Source organism: Telopea speciosissima, chromosome 6 (genome assembly GCF_018873765.1).
Source record: "Telopea speciosissima isolate NSW1024214 ecotype Mountain lineage chromosome 6, Tspe_v1, whole genome shotgun sequence".
NCBI lineage: Eukaryota > Viridiplantae > Streptophyta > Magnoliopsida > Proteales > Proteaceae > Telopea > Telopea speciosissima.
The window spans coordinates 43,080,635-43,096,635 of NC_057921.1; the positions used below are offsets into that span (position 1 = coordinate 43,080,635).

At 36.4% G+C, this 16,001-nt stretch overlaps 1 protein-coding gene across 1 annotated transcript; it reads left to right on the forward strand.

The window, feature by feature from the left end:
- Positions 1–6,265: 6,265 nt before the first annotated feature.
- LOC122664189 lies at positions 6,266–12,809 on the forward strand. The gene is made up of 2 exons (XM_043859905.1): positions 6,266–6,688; positions 12,377–12,809. The coding sequence occupies exons 1-2, from the start codon at positions 6,521–6,523 to the stop codon at positions 12,563–12,565; spliced, it is 357 nt and encodes a 118-aa protein (XP_043715840.1). The 5' UTR covers positions 6,266–6,520; the 3' UTR covers positions 12,566–12,809.
- The last annotated feature ends 3,192 nt before the right edge of the window (positions 12,810–16,001 follow it).

Consider the following 16,001-nt stretch of genomic DNA (forward strand, 5'->3'; position numbering starts at 1 on the left):
AACATAAAAAAACATGAACAAAGCATTTCATGCGACATAAATTTACAGGACATATTAGAACAGGAACAAAGAGTCACATTCCTAGACATAGATTAGAGACACAGTGGATCCATTGTGAGCCCACACTTTGGCTTGCACAGCATTGCATTTAAGGTCTGAGTTTTTGAGAGGACTACAAACACCTCTGAAAGGAGACCTGGTCGGTCTGTTCCCCTTAATTCTGTTAGGCCCTTGAAGCAGTTAGGTCTAATGGAATTACAGATACCAACAGACTGCAATGAATGAACAAGCAAACGCATGTTAACTTACATTAACAAAGAATTAAAAACGGAATTGGAGATCCAAAATGGGTGATTTAAAGGAAAAAAAAAAAAATCGATGGTTCTCTGGTTTGTTTTCTACTTTTGATTGACTGTACTTGCATTGTTCTTCATCTTTTTATATACCTAATAAATAGATTTTTCCTATGAGTTGTTTGATTAAATGTCTAAGAATTCTAAAATCAAGAATGCACTTTTCCCAAATATATATCCAAACAATGTTCTCATTTTCATTTAAGAATACATTTGTGGGTTGTGAGAATGAGAATATACATTCTCAAAATGGAAATGCATACCAAACGCAACCTTAGTTTTGAGATTTTTAATATTTTATTTTGTTGAGGAGCTGAGTCCATTTGCAATGAAATTTGAAACGTGTGCATGGTACATTGGGATCTATCTAAACACAAATTCAAAAACCATCTTAGTTGTCATGTTATGAAACTAGGGACCCGTCCAACAATGTTGATCGTAGAAATCATGAATAATCAATGAACAAATGTTCTAAACCGTTAACCAAGAACAGTTTGTGGTAAGATTCCCTCCAACGCTAGTGTGTAATTTCATGTCTTGGAGGAGGGTCTTATGGGAAAACACTAAAAATATGGATATATGAGAAGGCGTTGAGCAAATCTTTTACCTTAATTTCTATTTCAATTTAATCGATTAATTTCTAATTTTGCAAGTGTTTAATATGATTTATAATAAAGTAAGAGAAGAGCCATGTGTCATAAGTTCCACAAACCATTTATTTTGTTTTTGGTTTTTGGTAAGACCATTTATTTTTGTTTATGCGTTACCTTTTATGACCACGGTGTTGTAACGGCTCTAAACCAAGCGTAACGCCGTAACGGCTCTCTGCGTAAACCTGACTGAAACAGTGAAGCCTCCCTACTCTTACTCTCTCTCTTCTTATTTCTCCCGGCGCGACCTGCCTATTTCTTCCCCATAAGCAAACGGAAGGATCTCCTCCTCTCTGCATGTGAAGTGAAACCCTATTTTATCAGGTACGTTATCTCTCTCTTTCTCTCTCTCAATTGACTTTTCCATTTTGGATTCAGGGTTCAAAGAGACCATCATCTCCTGGGTTTGTTTCAGGCTTCAAGGAAATCATATTGCACTGGGTTGAGTACCGGCTGGATTTAGCTCGATAATTGTGAGGTATGGTTACAGTATTACCATTTTCTACTTCTAGTTCATCGTTATTTATTTATTTATTTTTTAGTATTCTTAATTAGAATGAAAAACTGTGCTTCTAAAGAAGATTTATCACCCTTATTCTGTCAAGTAAGTGTCTGATTCAGCCTTTTCATTTGGATCATTGGGTTGTGTGCAGAAGCAAGGGGCCTCCCGTTATTTTTTCCAAAAAATAAAGAAGAAAACAAACCATCCAATCGTGCTGTTGTGTTTATTTCTCTGTTCTTCTTTCATGTTCTTTCATAGTAAAATGCCATGCTCATTGGATGATTTAACCATCTACTGTGTTTTTTTCCCTCCTTTTCTACTGCGTTTTTTTCCTCTGTTCTTCTCCTTCTCTGTACCGACCTTGACTTCTCTGGTTTGACTTCCAATCAAGATTAAAACTGTTCCAAAGAGCTTGTTTGCTGGTGGTGTGGCCGGTTGGCTGTAATTCTGTGGTATGTGATTTTGTTATTCAAATCAAATTGTGCAACTGTTAGTATAAGTCATGTAATTTTGTCATTTTGTGATTATATGATAATGTAATCTGAGATTATTTGATTGTGTTTCACTTATTTTGTAAAGCTGTTATTATATGATTATGTCCTTGATTATGCAATTCATTTTTGCAATATAACCGTAACAGCAGCATCTAGGTTAAACCACTCATACACACCCAGGGCACCTAGGGTGTAAAGTGTAATGGGCTGTTAAATTAGCATATATTGATTGAGTTTCTTATTGCTGCAAATTGTAATTGGCTGTTTATTTATTCATGTATGTGTAGCTTACTAGTGACCAGCTTTAATGGGCTGTTATACATTAAAAAAATAGTACTAAAATGTAGGCACCGCCTAAGCGCCAAAGTGCTTAGGAAGGACCTCGAACGCCTTGGATCTCCTAGCGCCTTGACAACTATTGGAGGGGGATGTGATTTACTCTTTTATTTTAGTTGGGCTTAGCCAAACCCAAAAGCCTAATAGGACCTCACAACCGACCCCTCAATTGTCAGCCAACCAATTTGTTTTTCAGTTGGCCTGCAAGGAGCACACCTTTGCTGCTATATGCCCATGACGAGGATCCTTGTTCTCCTTCCCAAAAGCCTCCCCATTGCTGGCCTGAGTATCTGCCTTTATGTCAAGCTGGGTCATTATAATAGCAACAAATATAGTCGTCGTTGTTCACATACAGAAGTGGGATCAATTTCTTCATTTCTCCACCTCCTTTTCCTCTTCCTCCACTAGCAGTAATCTCCTGTCTCTCCACTTCTTCATTATTTTGAATCTCAACACTTGATGGAAGCATTGATTTAAATCTCTTCCACACAATCCCAGTTTTCTCTCCAATGCTTCTCAAGCTCATGGCTGAAGGGGTTTCCATGAAGAACACACTTCGAACCTTTCTCGGGCTACTACTCAGTTGATGGGAATTGGAACCATGTGACAACACTCTCTACAGTAGCCCTTCCCCATTGTTTTCCAGTAGCAAATGAATCCATGGTTATTTGTTTGGGGGAAAAAAGAGTGAAACACTAACTAATCTTGAGCTGAAATTTTTTTAAGCACAAGTGGATTCATAAATTTGGGCTCCACTTCAATGCGGTAAAGCAAGTGTTGCTTGGTTTCGGAATGGTTATCTCATGATAATAGGAATGAGACTCAGAACAGATTATTATATCAGAATTCAAATTGTGACATCTTTGTATTGACTGTTATAATCAATCTTGTTAGAGTTACAGAATAGATCCAAAAAACTAATTTACTGATCAAATGGCTAGAATCATCTTGTCATGAACCAACTATTAGGTCTTAATCCTCTGAAATGAGACACATGGAGCAATCAATGTGGCTTCTGCTGCATGTACAGGTCCTTTGGTCTTGGGCTTTAGAATTGAGATCCCAAACTAAACTTCCACATAAAGGGGTTGGAGTTATCAAATTCCAAATTTTGGCTTACGAAGAAACAAACATGACCTAATGACATTACCTAGATGGTGGATTGAACAGATGGGTCTCCACAAAAACTCTTGACTTTACCCACTTGGAGAGCAAACCCAGCTCTTAAAGAATGCCCATCAATACGTACATTGCAACTCCCATAATTTTCCAAAGTGGTATTTAGTACTTCCAGTCTCAAAGAGGCATCTATGATAGCCATGAGGTGTATTATTTGTACAAACGCAAGTCAACTATACTATAGTTCATTTTAGCTCACAATTCTTATCTTATTTTGTCCAAAGATTTCTCAAGAGCTTAGTTTTGAGATCTCTCATCAGGTTAAGATCACATAAATTGGGGTTTGGAATCAGGCTCTGCTTCTTCTTTGAGGTCAATTGGGATTCTTTTGACTATTATTCTTTGATTAAAGATCTCATCATGACATCTCTGGACATCGGATTGAGATTACTTTTCAGATTTTGATGATCATGACTATTGGAACAAACAAAGTATTAAAAGTTTCATTGTGATATTACTCTAGCGACCTGTATGTCAGGTTCCATTCATTTTTTATCTAGGATTTGAATCGTAAGACTGAAACTACTTTGTCTGAAATATGTTTTCGATTTCAAAATGCAACATTGGATTTGCAGGATTTTTCGTTTCAAATTCTAAGCACTTGAAACTATATAACATTCTACAAAAATCAGGTGATTGGCATCCATGAATTTTCAAGCATTATGGAATATCTTGAAACTATACTAGTAGAAATAGATTCTGAGATATACCCAACTTTCTTAATCGGTTCTCCATGCACATTAATTGATGATGATGCCTTCAATGATTTGCAAGACACAAGTTTTGACTATGATTGCTTGTGTAACCATACACAACTTTATAAAGAGGGGAGAGTTCAATGATGAATGTGAAGACGGTGATTGCAATTGTGACTATGACGAGGTCGTGAATATTGCAAATGTGGTAGGTGGTAGGTGGTATGCAGCAACAACAATGGGAAGCATATCAAAGACAAATTGTAGATCAGATCAGAGAAGCTTATCAAGTTGATACAACAACTCACCCTTATCCCAACTAAATTGTAGATCAGATCGGAGAAGCTTATCAAGATTGATGCAACAACTCAGCCCCCAACTAAATGGGGTCGGCTATATGGTACCATGCAATGACAAAGGATTAATAAAAGTAGAAAGAAAAGAACATAGCAGCAATATCGACACAACTCAGAGAGCATTAGTCTATGTAAGGTTTTATCTTATGGGGTTAAATAGGTTTTTCTAGCCATCCAGGTAGAATTCAAGCATATTAAGCATGAATTGAATAGAAGTAGCCAGAAGAGAATCTGACCTGTTAAGTATTTTTTTGTGTTCCTATTATTAATAACCACGTGTCGATATTGCTGCTATGTTCGTTTCTTTCTACTTTTATTAATCCTTTTATTAATACCAAAGTTTTGGGGTAGTTATAAGATACTAAGACAATTTAGGACTCTTCCCCCATTTGGCTACCATGTAAGTGTTACCATAAGGTCTGGTTGCTTCAGTGAACATGTCAAACCCATTTCAGGTTTTGCAGACATGTGAGACCCATTCTGTCCAAGGAACCCAACATCCAATTGATTAGGATGATACAATCTACAAACCATAGGTGGTATGAGACAAACAAAGTGATGGTTTTCCTTTTCCAATTGTGACATGTATGACTGCTCACCCATCCACATGATCTGCCCCAAGGTTCTCATGGTAGTGACAAAACTGTTTCTCATTGTACTCCATGTTGTGTATTTGTAAAAGGTCCAAGAGAAGTGGGAGTAGTGGGGGTTGGGGGATGAGGATGGCCAGGAATCCTTTGTTCAAATATGCTATCAATAAAAGTGTCAGGGTTATATAATATATTCTACAAATTAGCATACAATACCTATTTCCCATTATATAATCTATTATGTCTAGTAGTAACCAAACGATTATTATTTATGGTCCATAATTTATTATCATAAATGATTTTTCATAAATAGGTCATAAATATAAACTGTATCAAAGAGAGCGTTAGTCTATGTAAGGTTTCATCTTATGGGGTAAAATAGGTTTTTCTAGCCATCCAGGTGGAATTCAAGCATATTAAGCATGAATTGAATAGAAGTAGTCAGATGTGTTCCTCATCTTTTCTTCTTATTTGTTCCCCATTTCGAAGATAAAATTTCTGGTTTTACATTTATTTCCTGTTCTATACAAATTTCTTATGATATGAGGGAAGCGGAATGATTGGTAACTGAATACAAAATCAACCTTATTTGTTTGCTGATTAAAATGCTATTAGGAAAACAGGCATTTTGGAAAAAACTGGAAAAAGAAATGGAGAAGAAATCCCCGTATTGTTTGTCTACGGTTGTTCTCTTGACAACAAATGAAGGTCTAACTTCTTATTGGGCTTAAATTTCAACTTTGGCTCTACGCTATTTGGTATTGGCATTACCATTCTCGGGATTGCGAATGGTGGAGAAGAGCAAGGAAGATATTACAAATTGGTGTTTGATGGTCGGTGAAGTGAGAAGTTTTTGCACATGTACTTGTTTCTCTCTCTCTCTATTAAAAATTGTTTCCTGATTTTGACTGCATTATTACTTTCTTGCTATTGTTTAGAATTCTTTTATTTTTTTATTTTTATAGGTAGGCCCCCAAGGAATTTGTTTAGAATTCATTATTACCTTTTCCTATCCAAAAATAAAATAACAATGGTGATTTCTATTCTATCTCTATTTTTAGACTAGAGTCTTTGAAATCAAGAAACATGGGTTATGATATTGGAACAAATTAATATTTGAAGGTAGTTTATATCTCATTTTAGTTATAATTTCCGTTGTGTCCTTTTATTTGAGATCTATTTTTCTTTTTAAGCACCATATATCATGACCTCATTATCAATAAATGAACCATCTTTTTTCTACATCCATATGCAATTCACCTTGTAGCTTGTTGAACAAACAGGGCAGAGAAGATAGTCTTCTAATTAGTGCAATTGTGGAAAAGCAAGGTGAGAGGGCGAGGCATAGGGTTGTCATAGAGTAACATGTTTGCCACTGCAATTCGGTATTTTGTAAAGAAACCAAAGCCGAAGATGAAACCAATAGAACTGAAGACTCCACCAGAACAAACACAGACCATCACCCGGGCCATATTTGACATCTTGAAGGAGCATGGTCCTCTCACCATTGCTGATACTTGGGAACATGTTAAGGTACACCACATATATGGACCACCTTACCACTTAACATATTTTCTGTTATCCTGATTGCTGGAAATAATTGATAAGGAAAGCCACTTGTGCTGTTAAACATGTATGAATGATCTGGTGGGCTCTAAACGCCTGTAATTTATAGAGTAGGTAATGTTCAACTCTGTTATGATTGTGAATTTGTGATTTTGGTGGCTTGTGATTTATAAGATGTTTGTATGATTTGAGATGTAAAATTTAATGAATATTTGACTGGGCTTCTGGATGTTTGGATTAAGCTTTGTGACTTTGTTAGTTGCAATAAATTCAATTGTGGGTTGATCCATTGATGGTTCCTTCTATTGTGTATGCACTTCCTATATATTGTGACAAACCTGAACAGACCTGGGTTTTTGTTAGAATAATGTACGCCAGAATACCGTGGGGGTATTCTGGTCCTTTTGGGGTATTTTTATGTTATTAAGTGTATTTAGTTTATGTCGGCTATGTGGGTTTTAGTCCCACATCGCCTAGCTTACTTTATTTTGTGACTTCCCCTCTATTATAAATAGAGGGGCCTTTCTATCATTAATAGAAGTCATTCCATTATTTTATTCCCTCTCTCTGACCCTCGGTTCAACCAACATGGTATCAGAGCTGGTCTGATCTAGGTTAGAGAGTAGAAAAAAACCCTATTTCTCCTCCATGGATCTCTCTTCTTCTTCTCTCTTTCTCGGTTTTCTCCTTCTCCTGTTCTTCTCCTTCTCAGCCTATAAAGGGGCAGCACTAATGAGGTAAACTAAGAATATCGATGACTTAGTTGCTGCCCCCCCTTTCCTTTCTATCTTTTTATTAAAAAATCTGCTCGAACCCTGCTGGAGCCACATCTGCGATTTGGAGTTCCCCCTTTCTTTGGAGATCAGATCTCTATTACCTAATGAAAACTGATCCTCCAATTTTGGAGCACCCTGGGCAGCCTTTTCCAGCCCTATTCTTCCCTATTCTAAAACCTAACTTCCTTTTTTTTCTTTCTCTCCATCTTTTATTAAGTTTTCCAGCCACAATCCCCAAATCGATCTCACCTTGTCAGGGTTTTTTTCAAAACCCTGACTCCAATCGATTTTGGGGCTTCCCTTGTCAGGTGCGGCTAATTTTTCAGGTATAATTTCCTACTACTACCAGCCTTAACTGACCTCAGTTTGGCCACTTTTTGATGGCTGGATTTGTACCTACAGCAAAACCTTCTCAAGCTGCTATTTTTGGTTACCTGTTAAAACCCTGACTCAAATCGACATTAGGGTTACAGATTTCAGTTTTTGCTGCTTTTTGGAGGGATGCTTACTCCACCTACAAGGATCACTCGACCTCAGTTTCAGCCTCTTTCCAAGTGTTTGAAGACCCCTAACCCCAATCGATCCTTCTTTTCAGGGTGTTTTCAAAACCCTGACAAATATCAATTTTAGGGTTCGGGTTAATTGCTGCTATTGGAGTTTTTTGGGAGGTGTTTCTACCATCAAGAAGGACAATCTACTTCAACTATTCCTGACTTGACGAAGGTCTATTGCACATGATAGCTGCTGCCCTATTTTTCTGCAATTTTTTGGTGTTTCTCCCGCGTGAAGATCAAGTCTCAATTACCAAGGAGATTGGTTATTCAAACTGGAGATCCATTCCAGCAGTGGTGGTCAGCATCTATTACCAGAAGACATCACCTTTGACAAGTCATCATCACTTTGTTGAAGCCCCCTTCCCTACAATCGATCTTCCCTTTCAGGGTTTTGTAAAAAACCCTAACTATAATCGATCTAAGGGTTAGGGCAGTCCACTATTGCTGATTTTTTGAGGAGTGTTTTATAAAAATCAGAGGAGTATTCAGCCCCTATTTCAGCATCATTTATCAGTTATTTTTGGAAAAATTCAGGTTCATTCTTATGGCTCGGTTTCTCCAATTATCAACCTATTTTTCTTCTTCCTATATGGCTGGCTGCTTCAACTGCCCTATGGATTTGTCTGGTTATTTATCTTATATTTGCTGGTTATTTTGAGCTCCACTACTTACCTGGCTGGTGTTATTGATTGGCTTCTGTAAGCATGACTGATTGATGTGTTAATGCTACCTTCATGTGGAATACTGCTGCCCTATGATTGTGACTGAGTTTCCTATTATTGGAGATCGAATTTCTTTCGTTATGGAAGAGTCGAATCTGCTACCCTGGAGATCAGTTTATTTGGGACTACAACAGTGTGTTCCACGGTTCTTGGTTGCAACTACAAACCTATTCAGTTATGTGAAGCTTTTCTGGTTCATATCTGGCTCACCTTGGAGCTTGAATCCTAGCATTGTTACTAATTCAGATCCGATCCAATTTTTGTTGAAGCTTCTACAATCCATTGCTGTCCAGATATCTTCGTTTGTTCTTTTAAGCATGTGGGAGTTTATACATTGGGGTTTTTGCACACTTGTTCCTCCTTGTTTGAAGATTGATCAAGCCTTGAAGACAGGAGGAGCCTTTCCTTACTTGATATCTGATCTATATACTTGTCAGATTTGAAAATTAGAGTTAGGAGTTTCTCCCCTACAGGAGTTTCCATCAAAAGTGTTTGTTTGATCGTTTGAAGATGGTTGGAGATTTATATGTTGTATTACTTACTCCGTATTTGATTGTCCCACTGTTTTTTTCTTCACCACCTCCCAAACCATACCTTTGGCATAACCCATCACCACCTTGGAAGTTAATGGTATTCTCTTCATTGCCATTTCTTCTTTTTCCATTACCCTTGGCAGCTCTTGGAAAGTTCTGGAATATTATGTTTTGTCCTATATCTTACATCATCCTTGTTATGTCCACGTGTATTACACGTGAGGGGGGGATTATATACAATACTTCAATACTTCAATCTCCCCCTTACGGCAAACTCAACCCAAGAATAAAGTAGATACCCATTGGCAATGGTGAAAACTCTGATCTTCTATGTTTTGCACCAAGTGTTGCTGCAAGATCTGCTTCTACAATGTCTGTAGAAAGCCTAGGACCTGTAACCAGTAACTCTAGAGAGAAGAAAAGAGAGAAGAGAAGATGGAAATTGTAAAATACTTGAATGAATTAATTGATAGGTAAGCCCCTTTATTTATAATAGAGGGGAAATTACAAATAGACTAAACTAGGCGATGTGGGACTAAAACCCATATAGCCGACATAAACTTAATAATATAAGAAGAGTAAAATTATCCCAAAAAGACCAGAATACTCCCATGGTATTCTGGATTACATATTCCAACACTCCCCCTCAAGCTGGATTATACAAATAAGAGAAGAAGGAAAATCCAGCTTGAACTAAATAAAATAAAAAAAGACTCTATAATGATGCTAACACTCTCCCTCAAGTTGGCGCATACAAGGTACTAATGCCCAACTTGAACAAAATGGGAAAAACTAAGTTGCAGCAGAATCCAACTTGACATATGAATGCAACTCCCAAATAAACCTTCAAGAATTTGAAAAAATAGATCTTCAAAACGTGGATAAACATGATCAGTAAACCGGGACTGGAATGTCTTCCAAAAAGGTAGCTTTCAACGATCTTCAATAGCTATCCAGTGATGAATCTCAGATTTTCATAGTGACAGAGAATCTTGAAGTGAAATAACTAGAGCAGCAAGCAGCGAAAACAAAACTGTATCAACCCAACCGAAAGTCCTCAAATAGGCAATAACCAAATATCTTCAATACTTCAATACTTCAATCTCCCCCTTACGGCAAACTCAACCCAATAACAAAGTAGATACCCATTGGCAATGGTGAAAACTCTGATCTTCTATGTTTTGCACCAAGTGTTCCTGCAAGTTCTGCTTCTGCAATGTCTGCAGGTGTACTGTACATAATCCCCCCCTCACGTGTAGTGCTCGTGGACATAACAGAGATAATGTAAAAGATAGGGCAAAAACATAATATTCTAGAATTTTCTAAAAGTGCAATGGGTATCTACTTTGTTATTGGGTTGAGTTTGTCGCAAGGGGGAGGTTGGTCTTAAAATTTTGAAGATGTTTGGTTATTGCCTGCCTATATGAGGTTCTACAGTTGGGTTGTTTTTCCACTGCTTGCTCTTTACTGCTGCCTGATACATTTGCTTGCTACCCTAGTCACTTATCTTCAAGATTATCAGTCTGAGATTCATCACTGGACAGCTGCTGAAGATTGGTGAAAGTTTACTGATCAAGTCTGCCCAAGTTTTGAAGATCTAATTTTACAAGTTCTTGAAGGTTTATTTGGGAGCTGCGTTCATATTGAAGCTGGATTCTGCTACAACTTATCTTTTCCCATTTTATTCAAGTTGGGCATTAGTGCCTTGTATGTGCCAACTTGAGGGGGAGTGTTAGCATTGTTATGGAGTTTTTTTCTTTAGTCCAAGCTGGATCTTCTTTCTGTAGTATTTGTATAATCCAGCTTGAGGGGGAGTGTTAGAATAATGTACACCAGAATACTGTAGGGGTATTCTGATCCTTTTGGGATATTTTTATGTTATTAAGTGTATTTAGCTTATGTCGGCTATGTGGGTTTTAGTCCCACATCGCCTAGCTTACTTTATTTTGTGACTTCCCGAAGGGCCTTTCTATCATTAATAGAAGTCATTTCATTATTTTATTCCCTCTCTTTGACCCACGGTTCAACCAACAGTTTTCTAACTCTGTGAACTCCAAATTATTGGGATTGAGAACTTTAAGGAAAGTTGAATAAATAAATTTTGAATTCTAAATGTATAAAATGTTTATTATAATAAAAATAATAATCAGGTAACTGTTCTTGTATTATGTAACTAATTTCTTTAGAATAGGTTGATTGGCTCTCTCGATCTTTCTCTTTTGCTCTCTCCCGCTACAGCTCTCTCTCTCTCTCTCTCTCTCTCTCTCTCTCTCTCTATATATATATATATATATATATATATATATATATATATATATCTAAGTTCCTTCTATTAGCATTTCTACACCTAGAACACTGGTGTATCCATAAGTGTTGGACTTATGCTTGGCTCCTGTTCTGATATGTCCTGTAATTTATTTCACACCATTGCTTTTTTCATATTCTTTCATGGTAAAATACCATTCTTGTTGGAAGGTTTTACAATCTAACTCGTATATTATTTTATGCTTAGTAAAGGGGGAAGAAAAGGATAAAGATAAAAGACGCAAAAAGGTCAAAGATCAATTCTTTGGTAAAGTCACTTGAAAGGAATAATCTGAATGCCCCTACTAGTTGCCAGTGCTATAATTGTTCAGTGTATCCCAAAACTCGTTTAGATAGAAGGAACATAGATTTGATTTTTTTTTTTTAAATTTCTTTTCATCATCATCATCATCATAATCATAATCCTCTTTGTCCTCTTCTTCTCTTAGTAAATATATTAGGTTTAAGAATAAATATTTTGTTTTCATTATCTCAGAACAAACTTGCATGTTGAGATGCAAGAGGACCATTTGTAACATTACAATTTTGTATTGGCTGCATGTATTCTACTTGTGATCACTTTGTAAATTTATGTAATACTTTTCAGTTAAGCTCTTCTGTTCTTGTGACTGCAAAGATTCTATAGAACGAATCCAAATGATTCATTGGGTAGGATGGCAACTCCTGCCTGAAGAAAATTTCTTACCGCAGTCCTTGATCTTGTATTTTGATTTTTTAAGTGTTTCAATGGTTGCTTAATTTTCAGGATGTTGGTTTGAGAGGATTGACAAGCAAAAGGCACATGAAAATAGTGTTGAGATGGATGAGGGAAAGGCAGAAGCTTCGGCAAATTTGCAATCATGTGGGGCCCCATAAACAATTCCTCTACACCACCTGGTTCACGAAGTCCAATATCAAGCCCTTGAAACCAAGAAATAATTCTTATGGACCATAGCTGCTAGCTAGTGGTGTTTCGTGGTTTCTTCACAGTTACTTCCACTTCAGATCCTCAAATTATGAAGTCTGAGATGCTGTTGAGGTTGACAGTTGCATGAGAACTCATTGACATTGGATGTGTAAGTGAGTTTTATTCACTGTAGAGTTATGCCCATCTGAATTTATTTCTGCATGATGCATGTGTTCTTAGGAAACTGGTCTAAACTCACATCCAATGGCACATCAAGGTATCATTTATGTGATTGCTGACTGGAATGATCGCTAAATCCCTGTCAATCACCTTACTAGAATGATTGTTAAATCACTTCATGTCTCAATGCATCATGGCTAATAACCAAGGTTCAAAAACTCGACTTGACTCCGTGTTTAGACCAGGTCGAGACAACCAAGCTCTCGAGATCTTGCCAAGATCTCAGTGAGATTGTATTTTTTTTTTTTTCCGGTTTGATGTTTCGTTGGGAAAATAACCATAGTTGGCTCTGAAACTTAAAAGGAAGCTTGTTTTAGATTTAATAAACATATTTAAATCTTCAAATATGTTAAAAAAAAACACCTAAATTGGTGTTTTGGATTAGCAGCTTTGGTTGGCAATAAACGTTGAACTCTTAATGCCTATTCTACACATAGTTTGAGTGTTATAAGACATAATTTGGCAAGTAAAATAAGTAAATTATGCAATAATAGATGAAGACACATAATATTGAATAATTATTTAAGAAATAGTTAAAAGACTTAAAGTTTCTACTATGAAGTACAGCAAAGTGAACAATGCATATTATTTATTACATAGACACCTTGAAGTCGTATAGCGGCGGCCTCGGGTGTCTAACGTATAAAATATCTAACCCCATACAAGTATTTGTCATATACTAAAAAAAAAAGTTTTTGGGAATAGTAATTTACCTAAAATAGTTGAATGTAACTAAATCTTTCACAGTAAACAACAATCGATCTTTTCGTAGTGATGTGGCAACCTCAAGTAGTGTAACCCAATAGTATTGAGTGATGATGTGACAAAAAAATCAGGATCCAAGCTTTGTCCTCCTTCTATAGGTCCAAATCCATCAAACTGTCGAGTTTTCTTTGAAATTTCAAAGAACGGGATTGAGACCCTACCTATTTATAGGGTTCCTACCATTTCAACAAGATGGTACAAAGTGTACCAAAATCTAGATGAAATTTCAGTCTAAGTTTACCGAAACCATGTAGAATCAAGATCTTGGCAAGTTTTAGAACTATGCTAATAACACTTTCATGTTGGTTTGCAGTCAATGAATGGTCATCATAATTGTACCCTTGGGCTACCATTCATCGGTTACAATGCACGATGAAAATGTTAGTTACGTTTGCCTAATTGAGACATTAAGGGATAAAACGATCGTTTTAGTTGGGTGATTGTGAAGATCAACAATGCTTCTCGTTTTTTAATTTTTATAAAGAACCAAAACTACTTAACATTAATTGAACAAGAAAGAATATATATTGTTTTTTACATTAAAATTCCGCCTATTATGTCTGACAAAGATGACAAGATCATTTGCTATTGTAATGAAAGGTCTATCCTTCTTCATAATATTTACATGAGGAAAGATTACAAAAAGGCAAAGATTTCCCATGGCCATTTATAGATATCTCGATCCAGCCAACGAACCAAGTCCTCAAAATCATTTCAGTTGTCGAGATTGACTCCATCCCATTCTCCTAATTGCTTTAAACATGTAACCAAACCCCTTACTTTGGTCTCTTGCACTGTCCCTGTGTATCCAAAATCCACACAAGCAAATTAAAATAAATTGTAATACAAGCCCATCTTGCTTCACCAGATTCAGCAATGAAACTTCCAGCACAAATTAAAGTAATGACATTAGGGTGTGCAAGACGAAGGTAATTTGCTGGGGTAGTTGTCAGAGTAGAATGAGAGGAAAAAGTAAGGAGATTCTGTTCTAAGATCAATCGGTTAATATTTGTTGTACATTGGATTAGGAGAATAATGAGAGAAAATATATTGGTTTCTAGCTGACCAAAGGAAGATAAAAGAGAAAGGAAGAGAATTAATAGAAAAATACAGAGATTGCAAAAGATCAAAGAGAGAATGAGCATGGGGGCATTCTCTTCTCAATCCTAAGAATCCTATTGCCCATATTCTCTTAGAGAAAGAACAAGACAAGAATAAATGTCAATCAGTTTCCCCTTCAAATTCACAAAAAAAAACACAGAGATTCTCAAGATCAATGAAATGGATAAGGATATCTCTAGTCACAAGACCCTTATTCAATAGTTTCCATAAGAACATCTTAAATTTAGGATATAATGTTAATTTCCATAGGAGATTCCAAAGAGGTTTCCCACATTGTCAAGTGCATGAATGAGTCAGAATTAGTATCATCCTTAGAAAAACCTAAACTTAATGTTTTGACTGTAAGAATCCCATTTTTCACGTAAGAACAAAATACAAAATCACTATGCTGAATAGTGGCCAAAGGAATTTTAATAATTAAAGAAGAGACCCCTGGAGGAAATATAGCAGAAATAATGCTTCTTATTTTGCTTACAGGTGTTGAATGGTTATATAGAAAAAAAAGGGCGTACCCAGTGCATGAAGCTTCCGCCACTGCGGGGTCTGGGGAGGGTCATAAGGTACGCAGTCTTACCCCCACTTCGCGGTGAGGCTGTTTCTAGAGACTCTAAACCTTACTGTTGCACCAAGGTCCACCTTCTGAATGAATATCTTTTTTTTTTTTTTTTTTTTTCTCCGGTAAGATTGAATGATTATCAAGAGAACAATACATAGTATTGTTCAAACTAGATGCCAACATAGGAGGCCGGCAAAGAGTAGTGCAAACTACCCAAATTGTGCAAGGCCCTACTGAAGGGGTTTACTACATGAACTTGAAGGATATCATCATTATAGATTGACATCTTATATTCCCCTAAAAAAATCTTCTACCTACAGAGACAAACTTAGGAAGTTCACATACTATATTGAAGTTCATATATTATAATGTTCCCAGGCTAGTATACATCTGAAATATTTTCTGGTGAAGTATTTCTCTTCTTATAATGTGACGATCAAGAAAGGGATCTCTTCAATCTTTGTTTCAGCCTGCTTCGTGGGATTAACAAGTTTACCATTTTTAGAAATATTGATATTGTTATTGAGTCTTAAAATAACGAAACATCAAATTAATTACATCCTATAATTATTCCCCTTCAGCTCCTATGTATGCTATCTAAGGATCATTCATTAGAAAAGCAAATCATTTTAAGAATTAGAAATTTATTTGAATAATATTAGTATTTTGCCAAATGGAATGTGGTGTTCGAATGTTTGTTAAACCCATCCGGCTGATCAAATCGGAGATCAAAGAGGTCCCTTTTAAGAATCACCTCCATTCTATGTGATGAAAAATATTGCATCAGAGAGGATTTAGTGA